General features: G+C 37.9%; 1 protein-coding gene across 1 annotated transcript in view; it reads right to left on the bottom strand.

The window, feature by feature from the left end:
- Positions 1–13,268, bottom strand: part of Fsip2 (fibrous sheath interacting protein 2) — a 75,369-nt gene extending 62,101 nt beyond the window's left edge. Inside the window, exons 1-8 of the mRNA XM_048426279.3 lie at positions 13,170–13,268; positions 12,813–12,938; positions 10,096–10,257; positions 8,503–8,592; positions 7,251–7,390; positions 5,299–5,440; positions 4,622–4,732; positions 1,291–1,414 (exon numbers count right to left, since the gene is read on the bottom strand). Coding sequence (XP_048282236.3) covers positions 1,291–1,414; positions 4,622–4,732; positions 5,299–5,440; positions 7,251–7,390; positions 8,503–8,592; positions 10,096–10,257; positions 12,813–12,938; positions 13,170–13,268 — 994 coding nt within the window. The remainder of the gene's footprint in view (positions 1–1,290; positions 1,415–4,621; positions 4,733–5,298; positions 5,441–7,250; positions 7,391–8,502; positions 8,593–10,095; positions 10,258–12,812; positions 12,939–13,169) is intronic.
- Positions 13,269–13,834: the final 566 nt, after the last annotated feature.

Below are 13,834 nucleotides of genomic sequence, written 5' to 3'. Positions count from 1 at the left end.
ATTAGAAATCTGTAGTTATCTGGAGTATTGAATGCTTCTAGTGACTCAAAAAAAAGGGATCATACAATTTAAGGTTATCAAGAAATACTTGATTGAATATACATTAAGTGTGAAGGATTAGAGAGAAATGGCTAGTAGTAATAGTAGGGCTGAGACAATGAACATAGAGAGGCAAAAACGGGAAATTTAATTTGTGTATAATACTCAGTACTCCTATTTGATGGAACTATAAATGAAACCTTACTATGTACTAGAATTTTTAGGTTTTCATAGTTGTTTAGTGTACTATGTTACGTTTTAGATGGTGATAGTGTCTGTGACGTGATAACTTGACAAAACCATTTACAGGTCTTGAAAATTATGAAGAAGGAGTTAGAGGAGATGTTGGTCAGTACAGTCTGGCTCCAGAGCCTGGACATGGCACCAGGAGAGGACAGCTTTCATCTTCAGAAAATAGTGAAAAATGAAACCTGGAAGTTTAAATTAAGACTGAACTCCATGGGGTGAGGAGTGCTTGCATACACCCTTTAAACTGAATGTATAGAAAAAAGCTTGGGATCATCAGATGAAATTATCAGAATTAAACAGATGCAAAATATGGGTGGAGGAAGGTAAAGCAGAATCCAGTTTAGACCAGTTAATAAGGTAACAGAGTGACATGGGGGGGGGGGGTGCTGAGCTACAAGTGGGGTTGATGAGAAAAAAGACTGACGACCGTGTTCTCTCAATAGTGTGCACTCCTAGAACGTTTAAAAGACCTTCTGTGATGCTAACCAATAACTGATATGGATCATTTCATTGTAATTCCTGACGTGAATTGGGCACACTCAGCCACGTTCTGTTACTTTTAAACCTTTGCCCATTCTTGTCCAAGTTTCCCTTCTTCTCTCCACAATCTTTCTCCTTCTTTATCTCCTTAATTCACCAGGGTCTTTCTATTCTTACTAGTTGACAACATATTAAAGCACAATGGTGATGTAGGAAAATAATTATTTTACACATTAGTTTAATGTGTTAGTAGTAAAATATACATTATATTAAGAATAAGGAAATTGATGTAAAAACTGAAGAGAAGTCAAATTTGTCACTTGAACCAGTTGAAAATACTATTTTAGTTTTGGTGTGTGTGTGTATGTGTGTATGTGTGCATCCATTTGTATGTGTGATCTTTTCAACTTGAATAGTAGTGTGGAAATCATTAGTTTAAGACCCCATATAAAGTGGTAGGGAGTACAAGTATGTAAGATATTACTTGTTACATAGATCAACTGAATGGCATAATATTCTCACATTCATAAAGAGTTCCATTTTGTCCTTTATATTCAAATGCATTTCTTCCCATGTCATCTTTTAAGCCAGTATCCTGCATTTTTTGCAAATGATAGGCCATTTTTTTCTCTAGCATTGCTTGTTTCTAAAATAGTAAAGAAAAAATACTGGTGAGTATTAATTTGACATTTATAAGTTCCAAATAAATATTTAAACCATATAGTATAATAGAAATAGACACTTATTTTTGTTTTCTGACTTGTAAATTTAGAGTATTTAGAGAGCAGTAAGGAATCCATTTCTATTTCTGATCACACACTTAGGTGGGTACAGTTTACCTCACTGAATACTTCGGAAGAATGATTGCAGTTTTAGAAATGTAACTTTTTTTTGTGAATCTCTGGGCTACTATTGAGCATGCACATGTCAGAAGAGTGGCAGATACACAGAGAGAGCCCTAGACATGTTATTCAGCATTCTGTAAGAAAAAGGATCAGTGCACATAAAGAAGTACACAAGAGAACATAAAAACATCCTGAGGGGTGAGAGGAGAGGGAGCTTTGCATTTCCATAAAGATGAAAATTGTATGCATTTTTACAAGCTCCACTAGGAAGGCTTCATGAGTCGTACTGGCGAGAACACTAAAATGGCTTCGATTATAGGCAATACCTAGATCTGATGAACAGTAACACTGGTCTCACCTAGTAAATCATAAAAAGTCTGATTAATCAGAACTATTTCCAAAGTAATAGAAAGACTGAACACAAGAAGTCAATATAAGGCATCAAGTTGCAGAATGCTAGGCCTGTAAAGAGACAGGGACATGTCACCTATAAAAAATATATCATTCAGTTATAATTAACTTAAGAAAGACGACCTTAGACTTCAAGTTGAAAATTTCAGTGCACCCAGCATAGGTGCATTCTGTATGAATTCAGTGATGTAAAGGATCTTAGAGGGAGCCCTGAAAGGGAGAACACCCAGACTTTCAGGGAGCTAGAGACCGTTTGAAGTAGTTAGGGTTCTGGCAAGAGGAAAGCATATAATCCATGTGCAGTTGATCTTTACTGCAAGCTTGTCGGACTGAGGATCACTGTGGATATTTACCACACTGTGGGTCTGCAAGGTTGTTTACTGAGAAGAGTGGATGCACCCTAAATGTGGGCGGTACTATTCCAGGGGCTGGAACCTCAGAAAAGAAAGGAGAAAGCTGCGGTGAGCACAGACATTCATTTTTTTCTGAGCTTCCAAAGCGGATGCACAGTGACCAGCTGTCCTGATCCTGCATTATTTCCGTAAGTTACAGAGAGACTGTATCTTCTCAAACTGAAAGCCAGAATAGACTCTCCCTTCCTTAAGTCACTGCTTGTTGGGTATTTGACCACAGAGAGAAAAGTAACTAATATGAGATAGAACAGAAATATTTTACAATTGGTACCTAAAAAATTCCAAAGTTGCCACAAATGGTGAACTCAGAGATTCAGGAGAAACCCAAGCAGAGTTATAACCTAGCTGAATGATATTGTGCTGCACTGACACCAGATCTAGACAAAGAAACTACATGAGATAAAAAATAAAGCTGATTTCTTCTGCAAAATTCTGCACATACTTTTGGCACTATGTATCAAACTACATAACATAAAAATTACAGTAAAATTTGACCAAATGAATTGATTTAATGACAGTTTAATGTTTCACTTATTTTATACACTCCAAAGAACCATTAACAACAATTCAACAAAATCATCAAAGAAAATATTTGACAACCCACTAATATTCCTTTCTGATAAAACTTTTGGCAATCTAGTAATAGAATTTGTTTGTTTGTTTGTTTTTCAAGACAAGGTTTCTTTGTGTAACAACTCTGGCTGTCCTGGAACTCACTTTGCAGACCAGACTGTCCTCGGACTCACAGAGATCTGCCTGCCTCTGTACTGGGATTAAAGGTATGTGCCACAAGGCCTGGCTTAGTAATAAAAAATTTTAAGTCTTATGAAAAGTAAGTATTAGAGACACAGAGAACCTCAAAGCTAATTCTAGTAAAAGTATTATTTTATTTTTGAGATGCAGGGCAACAGAAACTGCTACGCCTAGTACTATTCTATTATTAAAATCTACTACAATTAACTATTTTATGTGTGTGTGCTATCTTTAGGTATGTACAGAGCTGTTGAAACACTGAATATAAGGTATTAATATGTAGATTATATTAAGTAAGACAAGCCTACTTATTCACATCATCAGTGAATCTCGAACAAGGCTAAGATGTGAGAAGCAGAATGGAAAATAAAGTAAAAACTTCAATTTATGATATTTTATAGAAAAATAAAACAGCTACTTCAATTTCCAATATTTTGTGAAGTTTAAGTATAATGATATATTGTAATACAAATAAAACTTTGTAAAATTTACATCTAAGTTTGTCAAGAATAGTTTACCCCAAATGTAGAATTTTAGATGTACATTTATTAACATGAATGATCATTTAGTATGCTTTATTAAATAAAGAAACCGCCTACAAAATAACCTATAGGATATAAAATCAAAAGCAGGAGGGGGCTTGGGTATTAGGAGCACTTGCAGAGAACCTGTGCTCGGTTTCCAGCACCCACATGGGGCACACAACCAGATGTAATTCAGGTTACGTGGGATTGACTCCCTCTTCTGGCCTCTGTACATGCAAGCATGTAGTGCACATGCATATATGCTGTTAACCCTACACATAAACTAAAAATAAATAGATCTTTTTTAAAAAAGACATACTTTAGGATTAAATACTAACTCACAAGAACATTGTGTGTGTGTGTGTGTGTGTGTTTATGTACTTAACAGTAAGCTGCTGTTTTCTTATACTGTTTTACATTCTAAATTACAAAGTACAACATATTACTAAACATAGAAAGAGTGGAACTTTTTAAAAATGAAGGAAAAACAAAGATTTTTTACCAAAAACTTAGAATTCTCTAAAAGAACGTTGTTTTTGAAAGTAAGATTTTTATGAGAACTAAAGCTAGTTTTATTAGAAGATGAATGTGCAAGAGGTTTCATCAAATAACGAAGCAATGCTTTTTAACTCACAACACGCAATAGACTGGGCATGTGCACATCTAGATACAGCGGCTACTGCAGTGGGTACAAGGCCAGTCTCGCAGGAGACTGAAGTCGGCAGATTTCCTGAAGTTCATAAATAGGCCTCGCCGCGCAGCAACACCCGGGTTTTTGGTTCTTAAGTTTTTAACATTTAGTTTTGCGATATATATAGTTTTTGAATAATTTGCCACGCAAATATTTTCTCCGAAAATCCAAGCTCCTTTTAAAGTATCCCAAGAAAGCCCTTAAAGCTCATACTACCTTTCTGTCGCTCTCTTCTCGGCTTCTGCGCCTTTGTTCCTCTACCCGCTGCTCTCTCTTGACATCTTCTCCAATCTTTGTGAGCAGCAGCATCTCCTTTGTCTTCCATTCCTAAGGACCACAGTATTACCGTGGAGGGGAGAGGGCATTTTGTTTTCAATGCAGGTGCATTTTATCCACCACCAAGAAAACACCTGGCAAGTCGAGGGCCCAACACTTCTGGGGACAGATGTATGAAAGCCACTCAGCGCTTTTCGAATGGCCTTTTCTTAGGGCTCTTGTACTAAGAAAGCAAGCGCAAGGCCAGGTGCCTGCTGCCAATCCTGTTAATCTGAGTGCAATTCCCAGAGCCCTCGTAGCAGAGGAAAGAACTGACCCCCAGAAGCTGTCCTGACTTCTCCACTGCATTGTGCGGTGTGCACACACAAATGAATAGTTTTAAATTACAAATAAAAATTAGCCATGGTTCATTTTTAGCAAAGGCGATTTAAAAATTATTTCCTATGCACACTGAAGTGAATGTAAAGTGAAACCATGCTTAATAACCTTTTTAAATTCATCTTTTAAAAAATATTTGTTCATTATGCTGTTTGCGGTATCTGCCTCTAATGTTAAGTTTATTTGCGAATGGAAAAACTGTGTATTTTCCCCTCACAACACTTGTAGTCACGTCTTACCTCTTCGATTTTTCTCCGAAGATTGAGTTTTTTTCTTGTATACTCCCGCTGCCGTCTCTCTTCCCTGTCCATGCGGAGCAGGCGCTGCTCTTCCGCTGTGCGCTCGAGTTGTTCCAATTCCTTACTGATCATATCCAAATACCTGAGTGAGGGTGTACATAGGATTGCAGGTGAACTGGAAGGCTTATCACCATACTCCAAGCCAGGTCCTGCCGTGCTTGCTATGGTTATGACAGAACTTTCATAGGGCTTTTATATTTTGTTGTAGTTTTGTTGGTTCCATTTATCATTCTTCAGATCAGATGTACTCGTAATGTTTGGCTTATTCTTAATTCTTTTTCAATACATATTTGTTAGTAAGGTTAAAGAAATAGGGGGGGGGGCAGTGGTGGCGCATGCCATGCACTCGGGAGGCAGAGGCAGGTGGATCGCTGTAAGTTCGAGGCCAGCCTGGTCTACAAGAGCTAGTTCCAGGACAGGCTCCAAAGCTACAGAGAAACCTGTCTCGAAAAAACCAAAGAAGAAGAAGAAGAAGAAGAAGAAGAAGAAGAAGAAGAAGAAGAGGAAGAGGAAGAGGAAGAGGAAGAGGAAGAGGAAGAGGAAGAAGAAGAAGAAGAGAAGAAAAAAGAAAAGAAAAGAAAAGAAATAGTGGGGTGGAGGAAAAGCTGATTCTGTGTTTTACACAATGAACCATAATTCGGTGGGTTTAAGAACCTGGACTTCTACACACAACAGAAAACAAGGCTTGTAACACAGCCACTGAAAGTATACTTTCAGAACAACGTGAGCACGAGGCTCTTGGTAGCAACACAAAACTCCCACTGAAGGTCTGGGACAACGGTGCCGTAGCAAGAATTCTAAATGTTCATAATCACAAAATCCCAGGGTCAGATGTTAGGGGGTGAAAGCTGGGAGATCAGAGAAGCAGTACTGCCATCCACTACAGAGACATTTACGGCAACCAAATCCTCAGACTACAAGGGGCGATTTTGTCTCTCCTGAATTCTCAGACTGCAGCTGGGCTCCTGTCTCCTCCCACCTTATATTCCTCTCTCTGCCCAGCCATATCACTCCTGTCTCCACCTCCTAAGAGCTAGAATTAAAGGCATGTTATCCCACGGTACTGATATCATCTTTGTGTGACAGAGTCAATCTCAAGTAGTCCAGGGTGACCTTGAACTCATGGAGATCCATCTTCCTCTGTCTCCGGAATGCTGGGTTGAAACGTGTCCATCACTGCCTGGCCTCTATGACTAACTGGTAGCTTACCTCTGCACTCTGATCCTCAGACAAGCTTTATTTGTTAGATTACAAACAAAATATCACTCTACAGTGTGTCTTATGGCACTGTTGGAAAACAAAACTATATAATATAAAACTCTCACTCTTAGTAAAGGAAAAAGACTGGAACATAGGTTTTCATTCAGAAAAATTAATTTGGTAATGTAATGCTAATTAATGACTATGAATGGGAAGTATTTGAATACATTGCAGTTATTTTAGAATGTTCGTGTTTTCTTCAGATATACTAAAACTCCTGTTTTGATTTGAACTGATTTAATGCTGTCAGTCTTTAAAGGAGGGTTTTTAAAAGTTGCTTTTCTGTTTAGCTGCTGCTAAAATAATTTCTCCTATAGAGTGGCTCTGAGATTTGGTGCTTCTTTCAGCTCTCACTTCATTATCTCTTGGGTTCCCAGAAATCTCAGCTCCCCTGGAAGAAGTAGCCACTCATAGCTTTAGGACCAAGATTCCCAATCCTTGCACCTCTCTCATTTCCCTTTCTTTCCTTACCAATGAACAAAGGTCAATTGAATACTGTTTACTACTTAAGAAAATAAAAGTCCTGCTTACAATGCTTTTGAGTATAATTTATTGCAGAAATGCGTGCACACGTGCGTGCACACACACACACACACACACACTCACACAAAATAATAGGGCTTCAGGCTCACCTGTGTCTTAACAAACGTTCTTGGTCCTTAATAGACTGTGTGTTGTCCTGTAACAACCAGTTTTGGAACCGTGTGACGTCAGAACAGTGAGTAAATTGACTGGTTTCTTGCAGTTTGTGTAGCTGTTTTGTAATCAATTGCTATTTTTTTTAATAAAAGAATGCCAGAAATATATAAAATTTTTACATTTCCCAGAAATATAATCATTAAAATTCCTATATTTTATAAATGGTAAATTGTTTAACTGCATTTAATTCTATTTTGAATCCATTACAAAAGTCGAAAGCTGAACTAAAATAAGGATTTATTGCTCTAAAAACAGAAGACAGCTATTTTATTTGATCATCAATACTACATTTTCTGTCTCTGTCTATTTTTCCATTTATTTTTGGTTTTTATGACACAATACCTCAAAATATATAACCCAGGTTAGCCTGGAACTCACAGTTCTCTGGTTCCAGTTTGCAGAGTTCTGGGATTTCAGGTGGGCACTGAACTGACCTTAGTCATTCTTGTTTTTCTCTAACATTCTTACTTCGTAATATAAAATTGTGAGCACATGCTTTACTAATTTTCAACTCTCCTGACTTTAAAAAAAAACATCTGAATCCATCTACACATGCCAGAGAGAGAGAGAGAGAGAGAGAGAGAGAGAGAGAGAGAGAGAGAGGAGAGACAGAGAGAGAGAGGGAGAGAGAGATGGTATACATAATTTTGATTCAGGACTAAAAGAAACAAGCATAACCTAAGAATTCTGTCTCACTTTTATGAGTTTTTGTGAATGAATACGGTATCTGTACATAGATACAAACTCAAGGTCTATGGTTCTTCAGTGTTATGTAGGACATCGCAGATGTAATGAAGAAAAACAGCTGTTCCTAAGACTGTTTTGGGTTTAGCTTTGGAATTTTTCTAGTACAAGAGACAGCTTCTACTGCCAGCTAGGGTCTAACTAGCTTATCTGACCTGCTGACTTTTTTGGTTTACTGAATTACCTACTACATTAACACCTAAATATAAATAATTATACTAAATATTAGTATATTGATCTTATGATCTAATCTTTTTCCCTTACTGGGCAAAAGTTGCAACTTCCAAATATTGTTTACTTCTTCTCCAAATTTCGTATAGAATATTATTTAGTTAGCAATTAAACTTCAAAATTTAAGACAATATTTTACGCACATTCAGGTACACACAAAACCTCCTTTCATCGTCTATTTGAACCACTGATTTTAAACGCATAACTTACCTGTTCTCTTAAGTAGTTTCTTTCAAAGTCTAATTTTAAGCTTGTAAGATATTGCCGGTATTTATTCAGTTCCCTCAAACTACATACGATCTAAAAATAAAACAAGTAATGTATCAATATTTTAAATGTACGAAGACTGAAAGTCATAACAGTTGCTTATTAGAGGGAAAAAAGGCAATGAAATTTTTTATGACACCAAACGTGGGGCTCGAACCCATGATCCTGAGTTTAAGAGTTTCATGCTCTACCGACTGAGCTAGCTGGGCTGCCATATAGCAAAGAAACAATCCCAGAGAATCTAGACAACAATGAAGACCCTAAGAGAGACATACATGGATCTAATCTACATGGGATGTAGTAAAGGACAAGGTCTCCTGAGTAAACTGGGAGCATGGGGACCATGGGAGAGGGCTGAAGAGGAGGGGAGAGGCAGGGAGGGTAGCAGAGAAAGATGCAGAGCTCAATAAAAATCAATAAAAAAAGAAAATTTAATGACATATTGGTGTGAAGAGTAAGAAATTATTAACAGTTTGAGAGGTGGTGCCTCTACATTTGTAAGCAAGAAACTTCTATTTAGAAATAAAACTTTGTTATAAAAAGGATGTTATCATTCACATATAACTTTAGTTATTAAAATGGTAATTCTAATTCATTATAATTGGATTATCATTGTACATATAATGTTCAAGTGCAATAAGAATAATCTCTCAGGATGCTAACAAACTACCTTTCCTACATTTCCATCTTAATATTTTTAAAATATAAATCATACATAACAAAACAGTACCGTTACAAACAGAAAAAAAGAGAACTATGAATCAGCTGGGAACATTATTAATATTCCATTGCCGCTACAAAATACTCAACAACAATATTTTGATATTAAACAGAAAAGGGTGAAAGAAATAATCACATGTGGAATCCTCATCTCTGAGTATTCTATAAAGCTGGCCAAGAAGTATCCTGTTACGAGAAAGCTAATGGTGATAACTTCTGAAAGATAATTTCCGGAACGACGATGCTGTGCCTGACAAGCTGGCCTTCAGACTAGACTTCAGTGATGTGGGGCGGGGGAATGGAAGGCTGCAGACACACAGCCTAGGAATAACTGATCTGAAAGGGCCTTTAAACATTCATTGCCCACCTGTATTGGGACTAACAGTAAAAGCCCCTTTTAACCTATCAACAAAACCCTATTTTCTACCCCTCAAAGGGCGAAGAATGTTATTCACAAAGCATCCACGGCCTACAGCTGAGACTTCTTTGATTGACTATAATCACTTCTCTGATATTTCCACCATCATATTTTAAAAGTCTCTTGATTCATGATTTTCTTTGTTTAGTTACTATAAAACTTCATGAGGCTACTTCCACATTAGATCATGGAATTTGGGGTAACTGAAGTCTGTGTTCCTGATCATTCTTGAGCACTGGTCATTTATTCTCAGCTCCAGAAGAAATCATTTCTTATTCCACTAGAGGTGAAAGCTGTGTTTTTTGCACCAACAGACTATTTTTCCTTAGTGTAGGGGAACAAACACAAAATGATACAAGTTTTCTTTGATTAAGAAAAACAAGTAAGCGTCCACTTACTTTGTTATTGCTGGTGATGTAGCCTCCCTTTTTTAGTCTTCTCAAAATATCTTTGCGCTTATAGTATGTTCTTAAATGTGGGTCATGGAGACTTTTATATTGGGTTTCCAAAAGTCGGCAGTAAGGATCACTCAGGTTAAAACCATAGGAAGGTCGAAAAAGCTGCATACACAGATATTAAAATATTGCAAATATAAATTAATGTATATCCACTTTTAATTAACCTGCTGACATGACTAAAAAAAATCAGACATGCAGTTTAAATTTGAACTGGGAATAAGCAAGCAACAAGAGGACTTACTCAGACAAGTTTCTCTTCTTCCCCTCACCCACATGAAGTAATTTAAATAGCTGGCCCCATTAAGCCAGCTTGTTCCCTGATGCATCACCTTATGGCCATGAGACAAAAACCAGGATGAGGAAAAGAATAGGAATAGTGCATGATTTGTTCTAAGAAATAAAACCAACGCTAAGACTCTGTCTTTTCTTTCTCCCCCTAGATTAAGACACTATACATAAAAGAAAAAAAGGATAATGTTAACTACTATGTTTCAATCATCTTAAAGTGAAGAAAAATAATGCAAAAATCTTTTACTAAGATAAATGGAAATAACACATATTAGCAGTGTAGAACTTAGATGCCAAATACCAAGGATAAAGAATCATAGTGTTTTGGGATCTTTACCAAAACCGAAAGCACTTTGAGGGTTATAATCATAAACAAAACCGGTGTCTATACTCTACAATTCCGCTAAATACTAGTTTTAAGGCCTGTTTAGAGAAAATAGGTTTATATCCTCTGTTAACAGCGAACACAACCTCACACAACAAATACTAACGTATAAGCATTATTTTACAGGACAATTATAAATATAAATATTATCATATAAATAGCATGATAAGCATAACCACATAAAGGAATGAAATGGCAGTCAACTAATGTTCATGATCCCTATGTTTTTCCTTTGAAGAAAACACCTAAATTATTCAGTCTCATTTATCAACTTAAACATTATCAGAGTAAGGTTTAGGTGTGAGTTCTCAGTTAATTTTTCAAGAGGAGAATGATGGTAAGAACTTGCACAGTCACTTCTGAAGACGAAAAGGCACCAGATAGAAGAATGTGTGAAAATGTGCTAATGCTGTCTTTGTATTTTTTCAGCTCTAATGCTTACTAATACCAGGTGATGACGTTGACGTTGAAGCATGTAGGGGGAGCTAGAGAATCTGAAGAGCATTGCTGTGTATGGGCATCTAATTCAGTTCACACTGCCGCAAAATATCGTGCACCAATTTAGGGGGCCCTGAAGGTGCCAGTTTGTTTACAGGTCTATGCGTTCAGTTCATTTCTTGAATACTGGAGAATCAGGTAGAGTAGGGCTCTAAAAACAACTAGAAGCAATGCTTGTGTTGGGCAAACAGGAAGGCAAGACACAGTAGGTCCTCATTTGTAATTAACACTCCTTTGTTAACTCACTGAGGTCTTAATCCCACAGGTTTAACATCTTTTAAAGAGCCTAATTGGTAGAGTAGATTGAATGACTACAAAAGCTTTCCAGGGAGCACGGTTCTCCAGTAGCTTAGTGAGAAGTGGACAAGATAAGAGGTACACATCATTAAGGAAAATAATATGTCAAGGAAGGAATTTGTTGTCTCTCTCAGATGGTAACATTTGGCTGTCAACTCTTTTTAAATGTTGACTTTTAACAATGATAAACATGTTTCTCAATAATAATTAAAGTAACACTTGACATAATAAGCCTTCTTCAGAATTATTTAGTCAAGAACTGGAGGAGGCTAAGGATGGGACAAAACTACTAAGCATTTTAAGGGAAGTAGGAAGTATATAAACGACGTTTATGCCCTGGCAGTGCTCTTAACTGCTAAGAATTTGATATAAGTGATGAGTACAATTATTCAGCCTAAAGAAATGCAGGTTCTAGGAAAAAATAAATTAGTGACTGTGATGTAGTTTACAAGTGATCATCTAGAATGACTCAGATTAAGAAATTATGAAGAAGAAAAAAGAAGTAAACCAAGTTTGGCAACAAATTGGACAATAAAAATGGGTAGTGGTTGGTTGCTTAAATGGGCTTAAACCATCTCGACTGGAAGAACTCATTCTGAAGCTACATATAGAGGAAGAGGGCTAAGATGATCACTAGATTTCATCCTCACAGAGGCAGGGCCTTTTTCCATTTATAAGAATTATAATACTAAATAAGAAAAATAATTTTAAATCTATTTTTTAACTTACTGTGTGGGATAGCATTTGACTCAAAAGAAAAACACAAAAGAAAAATGTCTTTCATTGAGAGTTTAGTCCCAGTATTGATTAAAATACTAGTCTTAACTAGTAGCAAATATTAATAACCTTTTAATCAAAAAATTCTAAGAAAAAAGTTAATACATAGACAGATAAATGGCTTGTAACTAAACGTTAATATGTTGCATGTAATATAAATTAAAGTAGGGCTGAGGAATTAAATCCTTTCGACCATGATCCTATAAAGCCATACTGGATGAAGTTGCTTTATGCACAACGTAAACAATACCTGTGGTCCGATGTCTGCCTGCTAGTACATAGTCTCCTAACAGACTCTGCTGTGTTCGCTAGTACATGGTCTCCTAATAGACTCTGCTGTGTTCTCTAACAGCAAGGATACTACAGCATCGGAACGCAGGACCACTAACATAAGTATAAAAAGCTGCCTTACCTTTTCACTGATATTCGTAGTAAAATATACAGTGTCAGTTCCTGGGATCATAGGCAGCTTGACCCCAAGAGGAAGATCCAGCAGCTGAGCGGCTCCCACCCCTGGAACTGCCGTCTTGTGTACCCTCTGTGAAACATAATCAGATAACTTGTTTCTTTCGGTAGTAGTCTTCCGTTTTGGCCCAACTCCTCCCACAACAGAGACAGAAATCCAAAAATCAGAAGCAAAGGCCTGCAGGGCACACCCTTACAGAGTCCCTCTCTTCAGCCAGCCTAGGGCACCCTACTATAGCCAGACAGGAGCTGGTAAGGCCATTGCTGCTCCCAGGCCGAGCCCCACAGTGACCACCCCACTCACATCTCCACATTGCTGACTGTCCTCAGCCACGCTGCTGGAGGCTGCTTTGGTGGCAGCCACATTGGCGGTCTTGGAGCAGGCGCTGAGGTACAGCTCCATGGCGGCCTGAGCCTCCTGTCCTCCCTTGACGCTTCCTGGCTTCCTTCACCGTGGTCCCACAGTTCCGAATGACCGGTGCCAGCCCCCTGCGGCCCCACGAGCGCACGTTCCACCTAGAACAGTAGAGGCCACGCAGGAGATCGAGTGACTCAGATTGGGAGATTCGGCCCCAGAGAACCGGACTGTGACGGCCTCGATGGAAAGTCTGGTTCTCTTGGAAACCGTCACCCCCTTGAATAATCCAAACAAACAGAAAATGTAAAATTGGGCTGGATAGGAGGCTGAGAAAACAGAGCCAAGAGATAGCTAATTTCTTCTTCACCAAGAAAACTACGAGTGTTCCCAAGCACACCTAGAGCCAGAGGCCCGCCCGGCTGTGTTCATCTTCTGCAGTAAAACTTCGTACCACCCCACAATCCCGGTTCTCCTAACTTTGCATATCAGGCTCACATTTCACAAAGGATCCTGCTTCATTTTCCCTCCTCTGTACTTCCCTTTCCTTTATCATCTTCCTGTGTTTTCTACTTTATCCTCTTTCCTCCTGTCCCAAATCTGTAAAGCTCTCA

The sequence above is a fragment of the Myodes glareolus genome, chromosome 21 (assembly GCF_982192425.1).
Source record: "Myodes glareolus chromosome 21, mMyoGla1.1, whole genome shotgun sequence".
In the NCBI taxonomy this organism is placed as follows: Eukaryota; Metazoa; Chordata; class Mammalia; order Rodentia; family Cricetidae; genus Myodes; species Myodes glareolus.
Note: the sequence above shows the minus strand (reverse complement) of the source record. Positions and strands in the feature narration are given on the sequence as shown.